Source organism: Tinamus guttatus, unplaced genomic scaffold (genome assembly GCF_059628265.1).
Source record: "Tinamus guttatus ecotype Peru unplaced genomic scaffold, ASM5962826v1 Tinamus_guttatus_pri_ptg000240l, whole genome shotgun sequence".
Lineage (NCBI taxonomy): Eukaryota > Metazoa > Chordata > Aves > Tinamiformes > Tinamidae > Tinamus > Tinamus guttatus.
In genome coordinates this window covers 7,027,348-7,047,576 of record NW_028288774.1, presented here as the reverse complement: position 1 = coordinate 7,047,576, position 20,229 = coordinate 7,027,348, and the positions used below count along the sequence as shown (strand labels likewise).

At 36.7% G+C, this 20,229-nt stretch overlaps 1 protein-coding gene across 1 annotated transcript in view; it reads left to right on the top strand.

The window, feature by feature from the left end:
- SBF2 (SET binding factor 2) overlaps positions 1-20,229 on the top strand; it is a 203,834-nt gene that overhangs the window by 119,791 nt on the left and 63,814 nt on the right. Inside the window, exons 14-16 of the mRNA XM_088525845.1 lie at positions 401-605; positions 1,924-2,033; positions 4,273-4,422. Coding sequence (XP_088381971.1) covers positions 401-605; positions 1,924-2,033; positions 4,273-4,422 — 465 coding nt within the window. The remainder of the gene's footprint in view (positions 1-400; positions 606-1,923; positions 2,034-4,272; positions 4,423-20,229) is intronic.

The window sequence follows — 20,229 nt, the reverse complement described above, 5'->3', positions numbered from 1 at the left end:
TAATAATTTCATAAAATCTTTAATGAGGTTGGAGATACATGGGATCAAGGATGATATGAATTTAGAACGTGGTATTAGTGAGCTGTGCGCGATATTTTGATTCTTCGGCTTTTAGGTGTAACATACACACAAAGCATCAATAAAATGGGAACCTTTTCTTGCCTGACAAACAAACCTCTGTCTGCAAAATGGAGGGTTCTTACGGTGTTTGTGATATAACATGAGGTGTTAAGTGCAATGAATTCCCCTGTAATGTAGTTAGTTGCTTGGGTTTTCTTATTTGTTTTTTGTTTGTTTGTTTTGTTTTGTTTTGTTTGTTTGTATTTTTGTGATGTTCTAGGATCTATTTGCTGAATGAAATGGTAATATGAAGTAACATGTTTGTGCTTTTGGACTGTAGGAGAATCCAAACCCTCACATAGCATTCCAGAAAGTGCCACGGCCTACAGAGGGCTCCCACTTGCGTGTCCACATCCTTCCGTTCCCCTGGATAAATGAGGGCCGGGTTCACGAGCTGATTCAGGAAGGCCTCACTAGGAATCAGGGTGCCCCTCCTGCTACTCGGGTGGATAAGAAGTGTGTGGTACCAGCGGGCCCGCCTGTCGGTAGGTTCCACTGCTACTCAAATTATATTATATATATTGGTCATCCAAGACAGAATTCGACCCTGTAATTTACTCAAAAAGTAACGTGGGCCTTTCTGCAGAAGGGAATATGAAATAATTGTTGGAATTGTAGCACAGAACGACTCAAGTTGTATGTCAAGAAAATCTTTGTAAAATTAGGATAATCAGGCATTTGAATGCATTTCATGTAAAGCCATGGAGCCTCTGTTCTCCAAACTCTGAGAATATATTAGACAAACATCAGGAATAACAGAAATATTGTTTATCTTGCCTGGGAACAGTAGGATGAACAGGATGGCCTCCTGAAACAACTTCCAAGCCATTTCTGCTTGGGTTTATATAAGAGGGAAAAACTTTGTGTACCTTCCTTTGCTGTTGACTATAACACTGAATGCATTACCTCTATAAAATGTAAATGAGATATAATTCTGTTTGCTTTCTTTAAAAATGTTTCCAGATTAAATACAATTATATATTATATACCTAGGTAATTATTATTTTATGTATAAAATATGTATAGTATGTATAATATATGTATTATAATTCTATTTTTTAAAAAGTTTTTTATTATTTCAGAATTTTATATTTTTTCAAAATACAACTTACCTTCTATACCAAAATCCTTATATATTAGGTGCTGTTTAGGTGCAACAGAAAACGCAAATTCTGCTCATGTGTATTATTTATTTGATCATAGACCTTTCATTCTGAATATTCTTGGAAATTCAGAACAAAACACCACCTTAAGAAAATCTTTAGAATCTAAGTAATTAGAGAACCATTTTGTTGAGTTTTGTTTCATGTCGTAGAATTCTTAACGGGGCCAGTTTATCTTCAGAAATTTTCTTCTCAAACATAGGCGCACATGAATCCCTTAGAACATAGTAGTGGTCTACTGCTATATACAAATTATATAAGGGTACATAGTTCACTGAGCAAGCGGTGGGTGAGTGTGTCAACTTAAACATGTTTTATATTATTTAATTATTTTTGTTAACATGATTATGTTTAATCATTGTTTTAGTAATTGGAATTGAGTTGTGCCTGTATAAGGCAAATGTAACAAGTGGTAGAGAGAATTAGCTGCCCTAGCAAAAATTCAGAGCATCGTTATCTTCAGATAGTATAGAAAATAAAAAGACTTAGCATTCTGTGTTCCTGAATTTATGTGCCTACTTAAAGACACTTAACAAAATGATGGATGTGTTAATTTTTTTTTAGTGAAGAACTGACTGGTATTTTTTCTGACTCTTGCAAAAATGTTTCACAGATGCATATTCTTCTTTTTCTTTGTTAGTTTCCATAATAGAAAAAGGAAGCACAGTTTTCAACAGTGCTCAAAGGCTGGAAGTTGTCAGAAACTGCATTTCATTCATTTTTGAAAACAAATTCTTGGAGACTGAAAAGGTAATAAAATAAGCTGTTAACTTTTCCAAAAAAGCATCCACATCTTTTAGTGAGCAAATGGTGACTACCACTGTGTAAAAAATTCAGTTTTCGAGTCTTCCTTCTCTAAAGCTTATCATTATTTTTAGTCATTTACATGAAGTAAACAATATAAGAACTAATTATTTAAAGCAATACCATGTCTAATATTCAGTCAATGTATTTGACTGCAAATGCTAAATGAGTGTATTGATGCTCTTTTTGTTTAATTTTGTTGACAGTATTAATCATGAGCAATATGAACAAAAGACAGTCACAGTCACTGTTTGTCAACTAGCTTTCACTGGCATTAACTTTAATGTTCTTAAAAGCAATAATTTAATAGAATTGTGATTAATGTAAATACCTGGAATGCTGATTATTAGTAAAATATACTAGTGAATTACTCTCTGGCAGTTTTACTTTTTCACATTAAAATGTTGTCAGACTTTGTAGCTTGTAGTTTTTGGAGCTGACAGTTATTGATTGTAGCGCATATTGGTATACAAAATAATGCTATAATAAACTTAAGGAGAAAAAAGTGGGCAAAAAAATTACACTGGAGCTTTACTTACCCTTCTACTCCTTCCCACCCAGTGGACTGCATCCCAACTAGATACACACAGGGAAGTCTAAAGTGATGGATACCTTATAAATAGGTTGATAAAGATATCTATGGCTGATTAAATCTTCATTTTTCATCTCCTCATCTTTCTGTGTTATTTCTAGCTCTCCAAGCCTCTAGGCAGCCTCAAATACTTACATTTAAAGTATAGATCTGCAGGGGGTTATCTTAACTTAAACTATTGGAATGAACCTGTTCAGGCAATATTTAGGAATAGATTTTAAAATTGGGCTAGAAATGGCTATAAGGTCTACTAGTTTGTTGATCCACCATAAATGTAAATGAAATATGCGCAAAGTTAATTTACCACAAAAAAAAAAAAAAAAAAAAAAAAAGGAATTTCTGGGATTTCTTGGAAGAATATTTAAGGATGATCAGGGGCCTGGAACATCTGCCCTATGAGGAGAGGCTGAGGGAGCTGGGCCTGTTCAGCCTGGAGAAGAGAAGGCTGAGAGGGGATCTAATCAGTGTCTATAAGTACCTCAAGGGAGGGAGTGCAGAGGACGGTGATGGTCTCTTTTCAGTGGTGGCCACTGATAGGACTAGAGGAAATGGCCGGAAACTGAAACACCAAAAATTCCATAGGAACTTAAGGAAAAATTTCTTAACAGTGAGGGTGACAGAGCACTGGAACAGGCTGCCCAGAGAGGTTGTGGAGTCTCCTTCTCTGGAGATCTTCCAAACCCGCTTGGACGCAGTCCTGTGCCACGTGCTCTAGGTGATCCTGCGTGTGCAGGGGGGTTGGACTAGATGATCTCTAGAGGTCCCTTCCAACCCTAAGCATTCTATGATTCTATGAATATTACCTATATGTCTGAGGTTGTGCCATTCAAAATAAGTAGCATATTTTGATTTAAAAGATAACGTTATGGAAATGCTGTTACCAGTCTACTACGACCATATGGGAAAAATTCTAATAAAATACATAGCTTTTACAAAGCTATGTGTGTAAAACGGTATTTCTCAGCTTGGGGGTGCCTAGAAATTTTCAGTGTTTCCAGTGCTTCTTGTCCCGCTAGAAAATTTGTCTTTTGAAAACAGGCTGCCTTCTCTTGCTTGTCTTTCATTACCCATTGAGTACAGTCCAAAACAGAACAATTGAAAATCACTGATGTAGCACCTCCTGCATCTTTGTATGATTGGTATAAAGACCTTATTGACATTAACTTAGGATCGGCTGCATAACAGTCCCAGAGACTCAGTGCTGTGAGTTGCATGCCTTTGCTCAACCCATTTGTCCTTCACTGCATGTGAAAAAGCAAGCTAGCTGGTTTTGGTAGGCTAGCTTGAGACCTGGCCTGCCTGATACCGATGGAGTTTGTATTGTCATGTGCAAATATCTGTTTATGTTCATATCTATTCAATGCCTGTCTTTGTTTTCATGATGAAAAGTACTGTATTGTATTTGGGAAAGGTTTAAAAAATTAATACTTAATGATGGTTTAGCTGGGACCACTATGTGAAATTTTGATACTCAGGCTATAAGCGATTCAGGTATATACTTTCTTAGAATGTCATTTTCTTGATAAGGAATAGATAATATTAAGTATTTTGATACTTTTTCATTTTAATGAAGTTAGATTTTCTTGTCTGTAGACGCTGCCTGCTGCTCTGAGAGCCCTAAAAGGAAAGGCAGCTCGGCAGTGCCTAACCCAGGAATTAGGCCTGCATGTCAAACAGAACCGAGCGATACTGGACCATCAGCAGTTCGACTACATAGTACGAATGATGAACTGTGCTTTGCAGGTACAATCTGTAAGAATTTTGTTCTTTGGTTATCTTTTAAGGCGTTCTACTCCTGGGTTATAATAAGCAAAAATTTGTATCAATGTGATGTGAAAGTAAGATAATTGAATAGTAGGACCATGCACTGCAGTAATCTAGCAGATACTACCTGATAGTGGATTAAGGACATCCTGTATGTTTAGACAGATCTGCCTAATCTTTGAGAACAGAAAGAAGACTATGGTGCTATTACAAATAAACCAGATTGAATTTAGTTTTGGTAAGTATTGAAATGATTTATCTTAGTAGCTTTTTATTGCTTTTTTATTTTATTTGAATTGGTTAACTTTTTTAGGTCATTTCCATGTAAAAGCTTCTGAAATATGTATTACCACTGCTCGATTAAACAAAATATGCTTGTCCTGTTGAAATATGCTACAAACATATTTCAAAAAATAGCATAGTTTCTGCCTTTATAATTCTTACTTTGTCAGAGGCTTTGTGAAGGTGTGTTTAGTTTGCTTACAAGTTTTTCTAGTGATAAATTTTTAAAAAAGTGCCGGCAGACATCAACATCTGGTAGCAGTTACTCAGGAGAGTAAAATATATGGATGACTCTTTTGACCTTCAGAGAAGAACTAAAGATACCTATGACACTGCATTTCTCTGCCTAAAATCATGGCATATATAATTTTGCACTTGCTAGGCATTCTGGGCACAGAAATCCTTTTTCAAATCAGAATCATCTTGATGTGCCATGAATTTTAGTCCTACACTGGTGGAAAAATACCTAGAGAAGTTTACAGAGAACAGGAGGGAAATGAGTCCCTTTTGTTTGCTATTTCTAAGTACAAAAGAGATTGCAGAAGAAAATAGCTTAGCTGAGTTAAAAAATATTGACATCGCCTTTTAATAAAGCAATAAAATCAAGTTTTTCTCTTGGAGAGGCATTAGTGTTTTCTTGGCAGTGATCTGAAGACTTGAGGAGGCCCTTACTGTTCATGTACATGAGTATATCTGAGGTCATACAGAAGTAAAATGAAATGACTGTTATATTGCTAGTTTTTCTGAGTAAGGGAACTCAAACATGCACAGGAATCAAATGTGTGGAGTATGGAGATGCAGCTTTTACCCTTTCCTCCTCCCCATACCCCAATACTTCTTTCATATATTTGAAAATGTAAAGTGGAATTTTCCATTTCTCAATAGTAAGCTCAGCCAATATGAAAACATCTGAACTCCTGACACTGGGCAGCTAGTTACAAGAAAGAATTCAGTACAATTATTTTATGACATATGGAATTATTTATTAAGATAAAAGCATGATTTATAATTTGTCTGTGCACTTTCTCAATGAGTTTGTTTGGAACAGTGTACAAATTGTGACATTTTGGAGCTTCCCTGTATTAGTTAAAGCAGAAATATATCACCACAGTTCTGATGCTACAGAAACTTTTAAAATGAGTTTGCCTTTGCTGCAAAACAGCTCAGCAAGTCAGCATTTAGCTAAAGAAATATTAATTCTGTTAGCTGCCAGTCACTAGATCAGACAACTTATAAACAGCATTCGTTTAGAAAGACAGAAGGTTCAAGTTTAATAAATGTGATTTTTACCAATGGTGAATTTGAGATTTAGGGAAATACCACATTAGTTATAATGGATTTTTTAGAAGAGTTAGACTACAATATTGCTTATAAACCTTACTGAACTGTTGGAATTGCAGCAACTGCTTTGCTCCATCTCATACTCTCTTACGTCTTGTCACAAATTTTCCTCTAAACCTCACTACATGTTCTTCTTCATTTTTCTAAGACACCAGCCTAAATGTTTTGGTGGTTAGGGCATCCGTAACGGTCAGTATAAAAAGCTCAGAGGAAAGAAGGGCCCCGAGAATCATAGAATGCTTAAGGTTGGAAGGGGACCTCTAGAGGTCATCTAGTCCATCCCCCCTGCACACACAGGGTCACCTAGAGCACATGGCACAGGACTGCGTCCAAGTGGGTTTGGAAGATCTCCAGAGAAGGAGACTCCACAACCTCTCTGGGCAGCCTGTTCCAGTGCTCTGTCACCCTCACTGTTAAAAAAATTTTCCTTACGTTCCTGTGGAACTTTGATTCTTTAGTTTCCGGCCATTTCCTCTAGTTCAGTGGCCACCACTGAAAAGAGGCAGCACCATCCTCCTCGCTCCCTCCCTTGAGGTACTTATATACACTGATTAGATCCCCTCTCAGCCTTCTCTTCTCCAGGCTGAACAGGCCCAGCTCCCTCAGCCTCTCCTCATAGGGCAGATGTTCCAGGCCCCTGATCATCCTTGTGGCCCTGCGCTGGACTCTCTCCAGCAGCTCCACATCCCTCTTGTACTGTGGAGCCCAGAACTGGGCACAATACTCCAGATGTGGCCTCACCAGGGCTGAGTAGAGGGGCAGGATCACCTCCCTCGACCTGCTGGAGATGCTCTTCTTAATGCACCCCAGGATCCCATTGGCCTTCTTGGCCACGAGGGCACACTGCTGCCTCATGGTCAACTTGTCACCCACCATGACACCCAGGTCTTTCTCCGCAGAGCTGCTCTCCAGAAGGTCGGTCCCCAGCCTGTACTGGTGTCTGGGGTTATTCCTCCCCAGGTGCAGAACTTTGCACTTGGCCTTGTTGAACAAGGGAACAGGACACAGGTTAAGGTTAGCACTGGCTGTCTGCTCTACATTGTGGTTTGAGCTGAGTTGTGTGTGCAGCAGGGCCCAGAATGAAGGATTTCCCTTGGAAACACCAGCCTCCCCCAGCTCTCCTGGCTTGCCATCTCATGCATGTAGGAAATCCAGTGCTGCCCCTATCAGCCACCGAGCCTCTACTGCTGCTCACATGACTTGCTTGCAAACCACGTGGTTTTCAAGAGATAAATGTTGACTATTCTTTCACGTTATTTTGAATAAGTGGCTGCAGTTATTCAATCTTTGTCTTACTGTGAACAGTGCCACGTATTTCAAAAAAAAAAAAAAGCATTTTACAAGTATATTAGATTTCTCTCTTACTGTTCAAATATTTTCTGTTTCTTTAGTGTCATTTTTTTATTTTTATAAAATTCATGATGATGTTTTACTTCAGTCCACAAAAATGAAAGTCAGATGCTTTATTCAGAGCTGCTGTATATTCTGGGTATTATTTGGTAGATGATAAGTGGTATACTAAGAAACTGCTGGTAGTAATCCCACCAGATATGCCGCTACCAATCTGCTTTAGGCCCATCTTGCTTTGGTGTCATGTCTGTGTGATTACACATGTGCTACACTAGCATGGCTGAGGTTTATCTTTTTTAATAGACGAGTTGTTATCATTCAAACACATTAGACAATATCCAGTATATTGTAGATAGCGAAGGTTAATTTTGTCTCTAGAAGATCTCTTGCAACTTCTCTGTATCACTTTGGTATGATATGGGCTTCTTTTTAGCACCTAACGTTGTGTGCTTTGAAAAAAAAGAACAAGAGACGTTCATGTGCAAGATAAGAAGAACATAGCATTTTACAGGAATATTAAATTAATTTCTTCTTATAAAATATCTTTGGTAATTATTCTGCCACCAGATGAAGTTTCAAAGCAGTCAATCAGTTCTCAGAATTCAGACTTTTGAGAACACTGTCCACTAACAAGAAAAATTTTATTACTCCTGAGAGTAATACCATGTGTGTGTCTCATGATTCAAATTCTTGGCAATATAAAGGTTAAATCAACCAGCATTTCTCATACTTTTGTTGCAAACTGTGTTGTCAAATGCCTTTATTTTGGAAGGTTGTGATAGCTCTCAGCCATTTTTTAATAGCTTGCTTTTTGTTAGTCAATTTGACTTGCATTCCTGGAAGTAGAGGCTCTCAGAAGTGACATTTCAACAGCAGCAATATTAGAAAATCTTTTAAGGTGTTTTAAAGCATAGAAAATACAACAGAGATGGATGTAAGTTTAAGCTCTAGAGCATCAGAATGCCTAATGAGCACGACATGCTGCATAGCATGCTAGCAAAAATGAGACAAGTACAAACTCATCCCACTCCTCAGTCTCACATCTCTGAAACATTAGTTTACAAAAACAATCTTTATTCCTAACAGAGTTATTTCGTTGGCCTTCGTTCAATCCTCTAGTATTTACAGTAAATGCAGAGCATGCTAACATGTGTTCATTCACACGTATGTATCTTATTGAAACCATGTAGCTTCTTGGACCATGGACGTGGTAGGCTGTGACTGCTCTTAAGTGTCATTACTGTTAATTCTATCATGGTGGTTGCCAAACATTCCTAATAACTCTATGTTCTAAATATTTTTGGTCCTCTTGATGAAAAGCAGACATATGCATGTATGCTACTCACTGTTGTAAATAAAATAACTCTGGTTTAGGAATTGTGTTACACTGCTGTGTAGTTACTCTGTAGTCTGTCCATGAAAGAGACAGACTGATGAAAGGTAGGAAAGATGAAAGTAAGATACTTGTGATGTGAAAAGACAGGCATTTTGTTAATAGGGTAAGTTATGTGAAACCAGTAACTTCTGTTTCACAAGAAATAGAATCACAGAATGCTTAAGGTTGGAAGAGACCTCTAGAGATCATCTAGTCCAATCCCCCTGCACACGCAGGGTCACCTAGAGCACGTGGCACAGGACTGCATCCAAGCGGGTTTGGAAGATCTCCAGAGAAGGAGACTCCACAACCTCTCTGGGCAGCCTGTTCCAGTGCTCTGTCACCCTCACTGTCAAGAAGTTTTTCCTTAAGTTCCTGTGGAGCTTTTTGATGGTTTCGTTTCTGGACGTTTCCTCTAGTTCGGTCGGTGGTCATATTAATAAAAAGGTAGAAAACATTTTAGTTTAACTTGTACATATGTGTATGTAACATTTCAGTATGTGTATGCAATTCAGTGTTCATACGTGCACATAGCACTCTGTAGGTTTACTGTATATAGTAAGTAATAAAATATGATACAGTATTGGTTTACTGTGCTGTACTTCATTAGGGAAAGTGCTTTTGTGGCCACCTATATGCGTGCGTGTGTGTGTGTGTGTGCGTAGTTTTAGTTTATTATTACTAAAATGAAGAGGAAGGGTTTGACAATCTGAGACAGTCTTACTATGGGTTTCCCAACCTGTACATCACTCATTAAATAAGGAGTGAAATATTTTGCTTTTGCCTGACAGGGGCCAAAAATGTAGTATGATATAGTGATGGATATAAAATCATAAGTTTTTAGATTTATTTTTCATGTACTGTCATTTCTGAAATAGAACATTGAAATAAGTTGAGTCTTTTAATTATTTGGTTGCTATAATGTTTGTCTAAACTTTGGTTTAAACAGTTGAAATCTTGGCAGTTCGCATTCAAAAATTCAAGTGTGATGAGAAGATAAATACCATAAAATACAGCTGAGTACTGGGTTTTGTCAATTTTTGGTAAAAACTTTCACAAATGCATTAATATGACGAAGTACAGTATGTGTCATTTTAGAGTGATTTTTAAGGGGGGAAGAAAAAACTTGAAAGGAATAAGTTTCTTTAAAATAATGGACCTACCTCTAGTGCTAGGTAAACATAAAGTATGTGATCTTCTAGAACAAAAACAAGAAAATAAAAGTGCAAACAAATGACTGTTCCATGTACTATGTATGTTGTAAAAAATATATTGCAGCCTTTGACATAAAAGTTCATTATCATAGTCCAAATTTATGTCTTTTCTGAACTGCTTTTTGGGTATGTGGGAAAATAAGGTGTAAACAATCTATAGTGGATTACTATGTTGGCATCTTTTCATCTTTTCAACTTACCCCTGCCATGCATATGCAACTCTTATCAGGTTGGCAGCCTTTGGTATGTAATGATTCAGCACTACGTACCAAGGTCGTTTTTTTCTCTTCTTAAAAGAATACCATATTTTTAATGCCATTAAAGAAAAAAAGTAATACACAAATTGTTTACTTCTGGACTTTAGAACTTAGGAGGAATTAAATTTTAATTTCGTGTATAACAATGTAAAAATTAATTCTATTTGTATACTTAAAAACATTCTGAGATTTTAATCTGTTACGTGTTTTTTGAGGAAAAAGCGCAACTTGATGAAATTGCAAATTCCTCTTGTTAATAATACCATGTAGAGTCTCTACCCTCAAAGTTAATGGAACAGGCATCACTTTGGAATAGCCATTTGTTCTATCGAAGTAAGTTGCATATCAATGGTATAGAATACTATCTATCCCTTCCAAGTATGGAATGAAATGACTCACTTCTCTTGCTGTAATAATGATTAAATCAATGCCGATTATGAGGATTTCATGATTCTTAGCACTCTTCAGAAGCTCCTTTTCCTTGTTTGTATTATAATTTCTGTCTGCTACTGTAGTAGGCAGTTGTATTTTATGTTATACCTACTTTCAACACAATATTGATGATTTTAATTCTCAACACATTCTTCATTTTCATATGGAACTTTTAAAAACTTTAATCTAATTGCTAGTATCATATGTCTCATTCAGTGCTTTCAGACCTCACAAAGTTTTACTTCTGTAAATCACACAGAATAAATGTCAGATATCCCTGTGTTCGCGATTTTTCACTTGCACAGGATCATTATCAGTAGTACAACTTAGGTTTACAGCAAAGTATGATGCTACCCACAGCTTTCTTGACCAGTATTCTTGCCTGTGTGACAGCAGAGGCTGGGGTGTTTACCCTTATACCAAGTAATATTTTTGCTGAATAATTCTTTTTGCATTAGAACCATTTATTTTTGTGAGTTTTTTTCATTCATAAGGAGAGAAACTGCGTATGGCAGGCAAAAGCAGTGGACTGAAACAGCCTTTTGTTTGTGTTCAGGCTGAAGTAAATACTGTAAACATTATTGATTTCATTGGAATTTAGCTGTATATGAAGTTAAAAGATATAATTACTTTTGTGAAAAAGAATTGAAAGGAAAATATTTATTTTAATGGACAGTTTTGGAGTCTTGCCTTTACCATTTGGGAATAGCTGAAATTCTAACCATATGTGGTTCAGTTTAAAAGCCACAGGCCACAAGTACATTTATGTTAACACATTTTTTTTTACTCAGCCTCTGAATCCTGTGGGTAGGAAGGTTATTGACCTTGATCCTGACTTGATTATGGTAGATGGCTGCTACCTTCGCAGTCCACCACCCAATTTAGCCTTAAGCCGTGCAGGCCGCTTACTGTGTGAAGCTCCATTTTCTATAATGTAAATTTGAGCTTAACTGATGATTTTGTAGACTTGGTGTCCTTTAGTTACTCTTAGGTGTAGGCAGATGGACCGGCAGTGTTTTATGAAACAAAACTGGAAAACTAAAACTGGGGTGAAAATCAGGAAAAGAAAACTGAGAGTTGTCATGAGAACTGCTTTATCCATATCCATATTTCAACTAAATTTTAACAATGGGAAGTCAGACTGCCACGTGCATTTTACACATGCTCCTTACAAAGAACTGTTACAGGAAAGATAGTATAGAAGTACCATATAACAAAAATCTGAATTCCATGAATATCTTGTCTAATTTTGAATATAAAAGTGAAGAGACAGTAGGCAAACAACAGACGTAAGAATATATTCATTTAACAATCAAGCCAACTGTCATTGAATATTTTAACTTTAAAACTTAAAAACACCTATTACCTTTTATGTAAAAAAATCATTTTTATTGCTTACTTTAAATTCAGCTCATCTGAGATCACTTGGGAGTAATCAAAACTGGGGAGAAGAGCTGTTTTTTGAATATGCTTTTCCAGAAGGCCATATGAAAGAGGGCTCTTTCTGCAGGCAAAAAGTTTCTAGGTTTGTCACACAAACCCCACAGGTCAATTTTCAGGTCACCTGCTGCCCCCTCAGCCTATAGTGATCTCCATAAATGCTATTAATGACATGATTCCTTTGGAGGAAGGGATAAAGGGGATGAATGAGGGGCTAACTTATTTCCTAAATTAGTCTGAACCCTGTCATGTTTAACAGACATACTATTTCAATGACAGTTTGTAAAATTTCAGTTTCAGTTACTGATAATATATGCTTTTGGGATCAAGAAGAGAAAAAAGATGCACACTAAGAGAAGGAGGGAATAGTACAAGGAAAGTAGAATGATTCGTACTAAAGAGCCTCTGTTCCGTACTTCCCAGTTAACAAAAGGCAAAATCATCTACATTTATTCCTATATGAGTTCAAAAATTTACAACATAAATATGTACTTGAAAATTAAAAGTTTGTGATTATTTCTGCACAGTGAAAAGAGATTGTCCTTAGAGATCCTTAGGAGTAGCTGAAATTGCGGTGGAAGATGTTAATGATGAAACGTGCTTGGCTACTCAGGCAACAGTCTAACAAGAAAGAAATCATGAAAAAATTAATTCCCAGTGCAGTTGTATTTAATATAATCTAAATACTTTCAAAACTTTCCAAAGAAACAAAATTTTCAAAAAACAACTAAAATGACTAACTTAAATATTTGACAATGAGCTTTAGTATCTACTGAGGGGAAAAAAAAAAACCAAAAACTTGAAGATAAAATGTGCCATTGTAAAACTCTTTTATCTCAGTTTTGAATGAATATGTAATCTTTTTAGAATAAAAACTGAAGTGCTTGTGCGCCCCCCCACCCCCAAAAAGAATGGCATAAAAGCATTATTTTGAGAATCGCTGTGCTTAGCAACATCTTAACATATTGTTAAAAGAAAATACTGACTGACTTCCTATGCTTTCTTTTTACTGTTCACTTTGCTTGAGCATCAGAGAACGTCTTAGTTCTTTTTTTTGCCCTTCCTGTTCTTTTCTCTCCTGTATTTTGAATGGAAAGTAAAATTGAGTATGGATGTTAGGTATCTGAGACCAAAATCTCTTAGGCTTGATCATTGAAGACTCATGTTCCTGTTTGACAACAAGCAGCTTTGTATTTACATGCTTTAGCTTTTCACTGTTCTTTTCGCTGTATCTGGCACTCGCCCTTTGGCAGCTAACATGCAAGCTCTTGCATTTGTTCTGTCATCACATGGTAATGATTTCTCCCAGTTAGATTTTATCATGACAGACAACCAACTTTACTAATCATTTTTAGAAAAATAGTTGAATCTTTGTTTACTACTTTTATGAAAGTGTGTTCCAGAAAGTGTGTAGTGTGATCTTCTAATGATTAAGGGTATTAACATATAGGTTTCCTTTATCTCACTTTAGTGAGATAATCTTTAGAATAATCCTTAAAATTGTAAAATAAGATAGAGCTGTAAGGTAAGGTTGAGTTACAAGATAGATTTTGTCTAAATCAGATGAGAAGGCACCTCCATGATATCATTAAAACTGGTCTTTGGTTATCATATTTAATAAAATACTTATAATTTTGTCCGTGGTGTGAGGAGAGTACTATATAAGCAGTTCAGTAACTTAACTATCAGTGCTTCACAGGTATAGAGTTAAATGAAAATATTGTGATTTGGTCTAAATTTCAGCAGTATACAAGGAAATAAAAGTGGAAAAAAATGACTTACAGGTGAGTCAGGCTAAGGCAAGTATTCATGAATTACATTTATGACTTCATTATTGTAAATAAAATGCAACAGATCATTTGCAGATTGAAGCATGGGAGCACTGATGCCATAACCTTTTAACAATGTATAATGTTTGTATATAGGGCCAAAAAAGCATTTTGTCTACTTAGGAAGATGATATTAGCCCTCAACTCAGCTGTGGTGAGTTGAAGTGACTTCCGATCATGTAATAAAATCTTCAGTGGGTTTTAGCTAGCAAGTTAGCTTATTCCGTGCACCTCACTGAAAATACAGTGAGTTTGCTCATTGTATAAGTTAATGCACCCTCATTCTTGTGGATCCAGTGGTCCTGCAGCAAGTCCTGTTCCATGCTGTCTGCTGTCCTTCCAGCCTTATCAATATTTATGTCCTCTGTGCTCTTGAGGATTGGTTAGACTGTCTGTGGCTACTCTTTTTGGATGCTGCATCATCCCATTTGTGGTGATATGTGCCTGAAAAGCATTGCACTGTACCTGTGTGTCCTGTCACTGCCTGTAGAAAACCTGGGTTGTTTTGTTGTTTTACTGTCAGTGGAGAGGAGAAGTTCCAAGGTACTTGAGAAGTAAATAAAAGTATTTCTGAAGTCTTTACTTACTAAATTGGTGACTAAGGAGGTCGCCCAGTAGGATGTCTCAGAGTGCTGAAGCAAAAGCCATACTCTTACATCTCACTACAGGGCAGTAAAATTTCAGCAGTGTATGTGCTATTTGTCCGTATTGTAAGGAGCTTGGCAAAGTGTGGCCCTGCATAGAAGTGCATGGTGCTAGTGTGGAAGTGAATTAGTGTGTACTGATATAGAAGGCAATGGGTATGCTGGGATTCATGTCAGCTCTGACAGTGAGGGTCTTCCTGAAAGCCTGGGGGTATCTTTGCTATTTAGTGCCACAGATAAGATAAAAGGACTGAGAAACGCTGAAATGCATCTGCTCATATTTCACAGAGTCAGAAATATTTATCTTTTAGGTCATTACATTTGCCTTTATCATAGGTGGTTAGCCATTCACAACTTACATGGTGTGCTTCCTTCTGTATATACACTTCATAATGCCCTGCTGTGCAGAAGTCAGCTATTAATTTTTGAAATTCTATACTGTTCCAATTTCTTAAAAATTGGCTACTGCATTTCCAAGAATTGAAAGTGTTGGAGTTCTTTTTTTTTATGGCAAAGCTATTGCTAATGCTTAAACTTCGCTCACATTTTGTTTTAACTACCTGCTCTTATCTTCCAGCTATTGCAATTGGGCTACTTTCCCTGAAATATCCAAAAATGAATTATGTGGAAGGAATTTAAAAGAGCGTAGATGTGGGTCCAGCTTAATACTTCATTAATATTTCACTTTACTTCAATCTGCCTTCTATAATTTTCTCTTTTCCAATTTCCAAATTTTTCCAAATTTCTCTTTTCCAATTCTTTTTACTGTCAAAGCAGGACTCCCCCTACTACATGTTTTTTCGCAAACAGTTTCAATAAGAACCAAATAGAAAGATGTTCGAAGTAAAACTCCGGGAAAAAGCAATCAGCCTAGGAGATTTGTCAGAACTGAAAAATGGATTAACTGGCAACCCAAAAGCTGGCAGAGAAGGCCTGTTCTCTGGCTAGTTAGCTAGATGTTTCTAGAAGCAGTGATCTGGAAGTCTGTGTAAAAAGAAAGTTGTTTTACCAAGGTTTGTTAGATATTCAGGTTTGCAGGAGGACTGTCAAAGCTCCCTGATACCTTTCTACTCCTTCCGTGCAGCACTGCAACCTCAAGAATTTCTTTCTTCTCCTAGTTCTGTTTGCCCTCCAGAGAACAGGAGGACAGGAATTTGTTTCAAGAATGTCCAAGCACATATTTTTTCAGCAGATGTACAAACCAGTATGTTTGGGAGCTTAACTTTTTAGTTCTGTAACCCAAATGAAGGAGTTGTCCCGCAATGCTGTAGCCTTTAGCTTTCCTAGAGATTTGAGAATTCCAGAGTAAAATGTGGCTGCAGATTAGAGTACAGAAAGATTTTGGGGATAGTTGCTCGTTTAAAATTGTTTTACTTCTTCCATTGTCTTTACTGGTTTCTTACAAAAAACACTGCACACTTATTTTCACTTGTATCCCCAGAAAAAGGAATACTGTATTAAAGGAACTTTTTTTTTTTTTTTTTTACCAAAATTTTCATAGAAACACACTTTCTGCATCTCATAATGCGCTTACCACATTTATCTTAGTGAACAACAAAAAGTATTAAACTTAAAAAAAATAAATAAAAAATAAAAAATAAAAAATAAAAAATAAAAATCCTATGCACTTATGAACTAAGTTGCTGCCCATGCAATGGAAAGTACAGTCTGTACACTTACTTCACCGTAAGTTAAAATACTACATTTTTCTATTTTTTATAGTTTAAACATTGGTATTAGAATGCATATATTTCATAGATGACTTATGTTGGAAAGAGCACTGTACTAAATCAAGATACTCTTATATCTCTGCATCTGTTCTGCTTTCTAGGTTTTGCAAAGATTCTCTTCTTTGCTTGCTCAGATTTTGTGCACTATACAGTATTTGTGTTAATTAAGGCGGATATTCTTGCACAACATTCTACTTTACCATGCCCAGGGTAGGCCCTTTAATTTTCCAAATGCACTTTGCACTCTCATCATGAATTTGCTCTAGAATTTTTTTTTTTTCTGTTAACCATTTATCCTTTGGAAGACTTTACCAGCCAGGATTGTGAGGCCTGAAACACATTTTCCAGAAAAATGTGGTATACCTGGTACATCAGTACTTCAGATGCTTTAGCACTGTGATTTTTTTCATGATCTGGAATGGGCTTATTCTGATGTTTTTATAAAGCTGATTTTTGGATCATCTGTATTGAAGTTTGAAGTATTGAAGTGAAAATTGCAACTACTTTTTGAAACACAGCAGAAAACTACATTCTGTTCTACTTATGAACTGTGAGAGGTCTGGCATCAAGGTCAACAACAAGTGATTTGGGCTCCATCAGATTCAGCAGTGCAACTGATTGAAAGCACTGCTTGTGCCAAAGCATGGAAAAGCCCTTGTCGACTTGCTGAAGATGGACAACCTTACAATATTCAGCATTACCTCCAGAAAAAAAAAGTGCTTTGTCATCCTTGACATTCTGCAGCCATAGCAGGTCATCCCAGAAGTATCCTCTTCCAGCAGCTGACACTTGTTTCATGAATCAAGAAATGGAGCTGCACCAACAAAGCTGATCCAAGAAAACTTCTTGCAGAAGCAGCTGGTCATTGTCGTTCTTGTTGTCTTTTGGTGCAGCTGTACACAGACTAGTAGGTGCATCTGCCAAAACTGTAGCAGAGCTTCTCGTAGTGCTAGGAGGTTGGCGTACAAAAGCTGAAGCTGTCCGGCAACAAGATGTTGAACACATTTTGAAAAGCCACTCCACTTTTGGCAGTTTGGAAAATATTCTTCCCAGAGGCAATGTTAAATGCACACAAACATATATTTGGATTCCCAGGAGGAGCACCTGCCAGAACCCTGTATTAAGTTTATTTAATGCTGCATTCAGTATTAAAAATAAATAAATCAGCATCAGCTATGTGGCCAAGAATTTTTCTCATTGGTTGTGCTTAGTGTTTTCACTTTCCATATTAATTTAGTTCTTCTGGGCTTCTTTCAGTTCTACACACTCTTGACTTCTTTTGAATGAGATCCTTAAACTCTCAAATTGTTTTGTTCTTCGCCCCTGCCATGAGTATCCTTCACGGCAAGACCAACATTTTTATCGGTTTTTGCTGGTACAAGATAGTCTTACCCTCCTGTCTCCCAGTATCATTCCGATTGCTTATTTACTCTTCAGTTCATATGTTTCTTTAAGAGGGATAATATCACTGTAAATATGTTAACTTCTTTTGACAGTAGCTTATATTTCATAACATCCTATTTGCTGCCGTGTTGAGTGCCAGTTAATTCGGCAACTGAGTTGTTTATTTTTCCTATTCTGTAGAGTTGTCTATTCTGTGCAGAGTGTGCTGGTATTTGCAAACAGCAACAGAATAAGTTCGTTCATTTTGGAACTTTTTCCGAATTTTGGGGCCTTGTCTTGGGTTCACAGGTTTACCACAGCACATGGTTCATTTCTTCACAGCCTATACATTTGCATGGAGTTACTGTCCCATGTTTAGGCTTTGGTGTTTATCTTATATTATCAGCTTATATTATGATCTTACATTATCAGCTGCCAGTGGTCCCCTTTAGTAACAATCCTGCCCTGCAGCATATCAACCACTCTATAAAGTCTGGTGACATCCACAAGCTTGAAAAAGATTCAATATGTGCTATTTTCCAGATGGTAGAGGTGTAAAGCAACATCTGCCACAGTACTGACCACAGAAATTCTGAGTAAGAACCAGCTTCCAGCTAGACCGATGTGTTGACAACTGTCTTTTACATTTGATGTTCCTATCAGCCTTCTGATCATCTTCTACAGTCACTTTTCCCCTCACCAGATTGTATCTCCCCAGCTTGGCTGCAATGATACTAAAAGAGTCTATGTCAAAAGCTGTGTTAAAAGTTAAGGAAAATGACCCACACTGCATTCTCTTCAGCTGTAGACTTCATTGTTCGTCATGGAGGTTGGTCAGGCACAGTCGGCTCTTCGTAAATCTGCACTTCTGTTCTCAGTCAGATTCTTGTTCTTCCTGTGCCTGGAAATGTCTTCTGTGAGGACTTGTTTCCCAATTTTTTCAGGAACCATGATGAACCAGTCCAGCCTGTAGTCCCCCAGATCCTGGTCCTTGCTTTTTCTGAAGTGTTGGCCATGGTTTTTGTTCCTCTTTTGTTTCCTCAGAAAAATCTGTCAGTGTTTACAAAGTACCTATAAGAGGATAAGTCTCAAGAGGGAAAAATCTGTTTTTTCTAAGTTTTATTTCCTAAGACAGTCCTAAGAAAATGCCAGAACTTTTAAAGTAATAATTAGGTTTTTTTTTTTTTTTTTTTTTTACCATCACATCTTTTTTTTAGAAAGTTTTGAATGAGCCCTACTTATCAGTCACGTTTCCTCGGCCGCTGCCTTTTTTAGTCTATCTGTGGCCCATCAGGCCCAGAGCCTTTGGTAATTCAATTGCCAGAGCTCAGTGTTGGCTTTTACAAAATTCCACTTGTATGCAAACAAGATTTTCTAAAATGAAAAACTGATTTTTCAGTTGACTAGTTTATAAACCTAGAGAAATTTTGAAATAAAAATGTTAATTTGTGTTAACTTGCAGAAGTGGTATAGAATGGATACAAATGATGTGGTGTAGTTTTACCAGGTATGGATATCTAAAATTAGAAAATTTTATGAAATTTAGAGAGGAATAATAAAACATGAATTATTTGAGCAAGGTGAATGTTATGATTTTATTTATTATATTAAGTGCTTGAAAGTTTGTGACTTGCTTCTGTGTTAGAATAAGAGATGCTGATGTGTACCAAATGTATGTTAGAATGTATAGGAATGTGTGCTAAATGCATGTGAACTGATTTTCTAATAGATAACTGGAATATATGACATGCTGGTGCTTTTTTTAGTAACTTTTCTAGTATTCTAAGGATTTTTCCATCATTCCCTTGTTAAACTAGACTTTTTGTAAAGTGGTTTACAAAGTATCTTGTATTTATGTTTTGCAATCAGTGCTTGGCCTATCTCAGGGGTTGAGAGAGGCATTGCAGTTTGCATATGTGTTATGAATTAATCACCTCTTTCCATCTGTCTATTTAATGGATATTGATCTCAGTTTTGTCATGACTTGCAATATATAGTATCATTTAAATGTTGTTTGTCAAATACTTTTTACAAATTACTGTGCAGAACCTTGTATCACAGCTGGTGTAGTTTAAGATTTGGACAGAGTCACTGTGAATGAAGCCCTGCTGTGAAATAAAAGTCAAAAGGCATCTTGGCATCCCAACCATTTCCTTGGGAGAAGATTACAGCCTGAGTATGTTGAACTTTATTGCCATGGGCCTCATGACAGCATTCAGAAACATGCATGGCATTTCTGTTAAAGAAACTCAGATGTGTTCAGGCACAAGGGATGACATTCTTGTGTTTATCAGTGTCTTGAACAAAAATAGTTAAACTCTTCCTCTTTCGGGGTTCTGCAGAAATACAGTGAGGGATATGTAGTTTCTACATATAAAAATTCAGGTTCCTGTTGTCTTAGGCATAACTTGTTATGAGGAGGAGGAAATGACTAATTTCAGCCTTAGACTGAAATGTGTGTATTGATGGAGAGAGAGGGGAAAAAAATCTTGACAGCTTTTTGAGTAAA